Here is a 6,089-nt window from a genome sequence, read left to right on the forward strand (position 1 = left end):
CATAATTCTGCGGCGTGTGTCCAGGTCACGTTGGTAGTAGGGGAGAGTAGAGAGAGAAAAAAATTAAAAATCTCAACTCCGGAGCGGTACAGTAGCTGTACACCTGTGCTGACCGTTGTCCCGGCTAATTTAAGCCTCACCCGACCTCCCCCGGACAACCTGGGCAACCTCTACGGCTGTTGGTGCTGCTCGTTTGGTTTCACACAGAAAGGCTGCCCGGCCAACTGCTGCTCTTTGGCGTTCAGCGGGGTGAAACGGGGTGTGCTCAATCGGAACACCCCGATCTGGACCCGCTCTGCTCTCCCTCCCCAGCTGGTGGGGCACCTGCACTTTGCAGCCGTTACTGGCACAGGTGATCAGGTGGGACCACTCAGGAGGGCCGTGGTCGATGCCATCAGGCATCCCTCGTGCGCTCTTTTCCTGCTTTGGGAGTCCCACATGCCCCCGAGAGTAGGCAATAGAGCTGATGGGGCAGGGAATGTGGTACAGGTCACAGGCAGACACTTGCTTAGTTGTCCATCACTGTTCAAGTTGTTGGGATGCTGGTGCGGTGTTGGGTGTCCCTTTTTGCCACTCCTGCCCTGAGGGAGGCTCTAAAAGACTGTGCAGAACTGGGCACATACACATCCCTGCATACACACAATAGTAGGTGTATGTGTGTGTCTATCTACTGCAGTCCTTTGGGAGCAAACAGCCCAGGAGGTGCTGCCAGGGCTGTGGGCAGAAAGTGAGAGCAAGCTGGGGGAGAATTGAAAGCCACAAACTGCTTCCTTTGTCCAAAGGCAGGTAATATGCAAAGCACAAGCAGTGAAAGTGCACCAGGTCATCAGAAATCACATTATTAAAATGAAAGTGAGGCTTTTACCCCTTTGGGATGTTTGGTGTCACCAGGGGAGGTTTTGAGGACTTTGACACCAGCCTGACATGGCTGTTTACTCAAGAGCTCAGGAGTTCATGTGTCCAGCCATTTCCACTAAAAACAACCTGTGTTATTTCTTCCAGAAAGTTGTTGGGTGAGCCTCACAGAGACAGTTCTTTATTCCTGCAAAATATTCATGTGCCTTCTACTGAAGATTAATTCTACAGGAAGGCTGTTAAGAATATTGAAAGGGTTATAATTAGTGGCTATTTCTGCATGGCTTGTGAGGGAGGGGCAGTGAGCCCCAGCTTGTCTCTCGGCAGAGATGCTGGCCAGATTTGCTCTTTTAGGAGGAAAGGCCACATCCACAGGACTTCCCAAAGCCCCTCTCTCAAGCTGTGGGGATGCTTGTGGTCTCTGTGACGTGGCTCTGACCTGAGGTGTTTCTGTGTCTCATTTGAAAGGATGCTGACTCCTCTGAGCGGGTTCTCATGGACATGCGCTGGGGCCTGGTGCCGTCCTGGTTTAAACAGGACAACCCCTCCAAACTGCAGTTCAACACCTCCAACTGCCGCAGCGATACCATGCTGAGCAAGTCCTCCTACAAGGTGAGCTGCTGCCACCTTTGTGTCCTGCTTGAAGAAATGTTATAGTTGGCAAAACCAGGGCTGAAACATCTGCCGAGTGTGAGTGCTGGTCACCACTCGCTGTTGCACAGGGGAGCAAGTCCCTGTACTGCAAAGCTGGGGGTTTCACTAAAACAGAAGAACTGAAAAGGCAGTTACTGGCAAAGCTCATCATAGCACTAGTGGTGGCATTTGTGCGTCCCAGGGATAATTTAGGAAAGCCCTGGGAGGGAGTGAGAGGGCCGGGTGGTCGTAGGAGCCCTGTTCTCCATTGCAGGCTGCCTGAGGCTGCTGTTCACTGCTCACTTGTGCTGTCTCTCCTCAGGGTGCTCTCCTCAAGGGCAAGCGCTGCGTGGTCCTGGCAGATGGCTTCTACGAGTGGCAGCAGCAGAGTGGGGGGAAGCAACCCTATTTCATTTACTTCCCCCAGACCAAGGATGCCATGGTAGGGAGTCCCTCACTGTGTCTGAGCACTTGCACCCAGCTCTGGGCCTCTGCTCCATCCAGCTGCCTGGGGAGCAGGCCACTTCCCTCCCGCTGTGCCCATCTCTAGGAGTCTGTTTCCCAGTAGGGCTGTGTTCTGCACTGGGCTCGGCACTCTGTCATCCCTCTGCGGCTGGCGGTCCCCACCGCAGCGGTCTTCAGGCTGTAAAAGGTGACATAGCGTCCCCGCTGTCACGGTCACTGCTCCCCACGTGCCGGATATTTGCATGGGTGGGCAATGTGGCTCACAGGGGACTGGGCTGGGAGTTTCACTACCTCTTTCCTTTGGCTGAACCAGCGGCTGGGATGTTCAGAAGGGGGGGAGAGCACTGGCTTGCCTGTGAGAAGGTGAGGGTCTGGTACCTCTCCTGGAGTTACCTCAAATCAGTAGAAAGACTCCTGGAAAGCTTCAAGAGTAGTTCTGTTTGTGACTTAGATCTGAGTCACTGACCTGCCTCAGCACTGGCAAATGTGTGCTGCTTTGGCTGTGCATGGGCCAGCACTGACCAGGACAATGGGGCCTCTCTCCTGCAGGACAAGGAGACAGAGGGAGATGAGGAATGGAAAGGATGGAGGTTGCTCACTATGGCTGGGATTTTTGACTGCTGGGAGCCACCATCAGGAGGAGAAATGCTGTACACTTACACCATCATCACCGTGGATGCCTCCAAGGATGTGAGCTTCATCCATCACAGGCAAGTGAGAGCAGGCAAGGGGGTTGCAGGGTGGAGGGGGATGAGGGAGGAGAACTGCACCATTAGATACCAGCCTGGCAGCTCACAGGCACAGAGTGCAGCCTCCTCCTCCTGCTGTCAGAGAAAAGTGCTACAACATTACTGACTCATTTCTGGTCACCAGCTCATGCCCTTTCCATAAATCACCATCTTTGTGCCCCACGGGTGGCAGTTGGAATTGGATCACTTTCTGGAATTGGTCTCCCTGCCTGACCCGTCTGCCTCTTCCAGCAAATCAGCTACCTGGGTGAAGTGAATGCACACTGCCTTGTGGAAGAGCATCCTGCTGCTTCAGTTTTCCCTGTTTTCCCCAAGCTGCCAGCTCCTTGCTAGCTTACAAGTCTGGCTTTTGCCACCACACTCTGCCATATTGGTGCTGAGCTTTGGCTCCTGTCTGTCTTAACCCTTAGGATGCCAGCCATCCTGGATGGGGATGAAGCCATCAGGAAATGGCTGGACTTTGCTGAAGTGCCAACCCAAGAAGCTGTTAAACTCATCCAGCCCACGGAGAACATTGTTTTTCACCCAGTGTCCACCTTTGTCAACAACATCCGCAACAACGCACCCGAGTGTGTTGCACCCATCGAGCTGGGAGCCAAGAAGGTGGGTGCTGGTAGGGGCTTGGTGAGGGGGAGCTCAGCCACGATGATGTCCCTGAGGTGGGTCAGAGCTGCCAGGTTTCGGGGGGGTGGCAATAGGCAATGTCTGCAGGGCATGCCCATGCTTGATGCTGGAGTGCTGAGCCCTGGACAGATTCCCTTCCCTCTGCTTCCAGAAATAAACCGTCAGCCCATGCCAGGATTTTGTTGCCAAATGAGGCAAATTCCATGTGAAATGGGTCTTGGAACAAGCCTGTTCCCAGCAGTCTGGGGAACCTCCCACAGATGTGCCTGATTGCACATTGCTCCAGCCTCCACATCCCGCTCTGGACCAGCTCTTGGAGCCGGCTGGCTGCCCTGCTCTCACTGTGCTTCTGACTTCTCACACACTGTCTTTTGTCTCTCCAGGAGGTTAAAGCCACCCCAAGCAACAAAGTGATGCTGGGCTGGTTAAAAAGCTCCCAAGAGGGCTCTCCCCAGAAGAAAGAAAACGATTTGCCCAAGTGGACAAGTCAGTTCATCCACAGCCCTTCGCCCAAGAAAACCAGCGCAGATGTCCTGCAGCAGTGGCTGGGGAAGCAGGGACAGCCAGCTGCGAAGAAGCGCAAGGCTTAGGCACCAGCTGGGATGGCTGGCCATCCCTTTTACCCCTGATTTTCCTCAGCAGAGTGAGAAATGGTATTTTTAGGAAGGCTTTGCAGACTGTTGTTGAGATCATCCAAGCCTCTCAGGTGTTGATCTGCTGCTCTAGGTTGTTGTCTCTCTTCTTTGTGTTTTGTTAAAGGTTGATGTTTGTCTGTAAAGATTTTGGCTTTGTGTTGTGCAGACAAGAGTGAATATAACCTATTGGCCCCCCTCTCTGCCAGTCATGCCAAATGAAGATAAAGCCCTGAGAAGAATCTCAGCCTGCCAGGGAGGAACAGCTTCTGCCTCCTGACAATGTTCATGTCTCCTTCTGTTTGGTTTTCTCTTCTGTTTTTTTGGTGTTAAACTGATACCTCTTTTCCCCTTAATTCCACACTGATTCTGTGCAAATTCCTTTCCAATACTCTTGCCCTCAAAAGATGGCTGCAGTACAGAGGAACAAGCAGTAAGTATTATGAGGAAACCCCAGGCTGGGAAGATCTGCCAGATCCACTGTGCTCTGCACCAGCATTGCTACATGCATTCATAGCTCTTAAACAGGGAGATGTTCAAATGGCTCCTGGGAGGAGCTGGACTTTGCTTGGGTTTCCCTGCAGGCAGCAGGGTGGAACAGTATGTCTGTCACGTTGTTTGTACAATCATTTTGTTAATGGGATCTGAAGACTTAGAGAGGATTTCCTTGATCGGGGGAGGGATGCACTCTGCCTTATTCGAAAAGGTCAGTCATTAAAGCCCAGATAACCGAAGTGCCATTCCAGAGCAACATAGGGCTGTTGTTTTTGAGGTCAGGGATTTTGTAAACAAAGCCAGATGTTACAGACCAAAAGCCTTACACGGTGAAATCTTTGCTAGAAATCAGTACTTTCTTTGTGTTGGAAGCAATAAAATGGGCTTCACTGGCTGGCTGCGCCATGCCCTTGTCCATGTGCGCGTCTGTGTTCCCCCACTGCCGCCCCAGTCCTGCTTTGCAGACAGAGCTTGTACCTCCTGTCATCTGCTGAGGAGGAGACCACCTACCCACTGCTGAGGTCTGAGGGTATGGGCAAGGCCGTGTTGCTGGAGCATTTCCATTTGCCAGTGGTAAATACTCCCTGGGGATTGATTCTGGGGCTCCTCTAGAATTGTCTGTCCCTGGGGAGCTGCAGGGGTGGCTGTGGCTGGGGCTTGTCCCTGGGGAGGGACAGCAGAGCCAGGGCAGGAGCCACAGGATGGACACCTGGGGAGACCCAAGTGCTCTTGGAGTGAAATCTGCCTCTGAATCCCTCTCGTGCTACAGAGGCAGCTGAGCCCAGGTTTCCTGGCTTATGGGAAACGGGTGGGATTAGGATTTCTATCCAGAAAGCCTGTTGCTAGCTGGCTCCTCATTGCTGTCACCATGACTTGAGGCAAGAGAATCACTGTGGTAGCAGCTCCTGGCAGAATAGATTTTTGGCTGCTGGCACTGTCACCTTGATGGTCCTTGCAGGAGCCACAGGAGGCGGTTTCTCTCCCTGCCTGCCCATCACTGTTCCAGGATGTGCTGCTCAGCTGCCCCAGCCTAGTCAGTGCTGACTGCAGACCAGGCTTTTCTAAAGGTCACCAGCTCATCTCAAATTCATTTCAGGTCTCCAGTTGCTGTGGAGGGCGTGAAGATGCTGAGCACGAGTGGGGGGATGCTCAACTTTCCCTGCTCTGGAGAACATAATCCTTCCCCTGGGGATGCAGGGGCAATGCAAAGGCACAGGGTACAGGTTATCTCCCTCCAGACTGTGAGCACCAGCAGCAGCATCGCCAAAAAAACCCCAAAAACCCTAGACTGAGTGTTTACTGAGGAGGTGTTATTGCTGAGCTACATCACCTTTAAACTGGTGTCTGGCTGCTTGCCCAAGGTTGTTTGAGGCCCTTGCTCTAACCTGGTGTGGAGATGACCCCAATCAACCTGGCCTGTCCACAGAAACTGATTTGGGAGAAACTTTCCCCTTTGATACGTGAGGGGACAAGGGACGGTAGTACTTGCTGCGGGTTGCCCTCCCTGTCGGGGGATCTTTCCCCCGTAGCGTCGCCCTGGCCCGCAGACTTTGGTATCCTCTCAGGAGAGACATCCCGCTGGCCGAGGACGGGGCCATTCGGGCAAGGCACAAACGGGCACAGTGCTGCCGGGACA

General features: G+C 53.2%; 1 protein-coding gene across 1 annotated transcript; it reads left to right on the top strand.

The window, feature by feature from the left end:
• Positions 1-353: 353 nt before the first annotated feature.
• Positions 354-4,858, top strand: HMCES (5-hydroxymethylcytosine (hmC) binding, ES cell-specific). Its single transcript, XM_017732509.1, has 5 exons — positions 354-1,467; positions 1,811-1,930; positions 2,503-2,663; positions 3,113-3,305; positions 3,710-4,858. The coding sequence occupies exons 1-5, from the start codon at positions 1,351-1,353 to the stop codon at positions 3,914-3,916; spliced, it is 798 nt and encodes a 265-aa protein (XP_017587998.1). The 5' UTR covers positions 354-1,350; the 3' UTR covers positions 3,917-4,858.
• The last annotated feature ends 1,231 nt before the right edge of the window (positions 4,859-6,089 follow it).

This window comes from Corvus brachyrhynchos, unplaced genomic scaffold, assembly GCF_000691975.1.
Source record: "Corvus brachyrhynchos isolate BGI_N302 unplaced genomic scaffold, ASM69197v1 scaffold4, whole genome shotgun sequence".
Lineage (NCBI taxonomy): Eukaryota > Metazoa > Chordata > Aves > Passeriformes > Corvidae > Corvus > Corvus brachyrhynchos.

What these genes read in the sequence shown, in the direction of transcription:
- HMCES (XM_017732509.1), top strand. Translation starts at nt 1,351, where the DNA reads ATGGACATGCGCTGGGGCCTGGTGCCGTCCTGGTTTAAACAGGACAAC. An exon ending in TGAGCAAGTCCTCCTACAAG is followed by an intron (nt 1,468 to 1,810) that starts GTGAGCTGCTGC and finishes GTCTCTCCTCAG; the next exon opens with GGTGCTCTCCTCAAGGGCAA. An exon ending in GTGAGCTTCATCCATCACAG is followed by an intron (nt 2,664 to 3,112) that starts GCAAGTGAGAGC and finishes CTTAACCCTTAG; the next exon opens with GATGCCAGCCATCCTGGATG.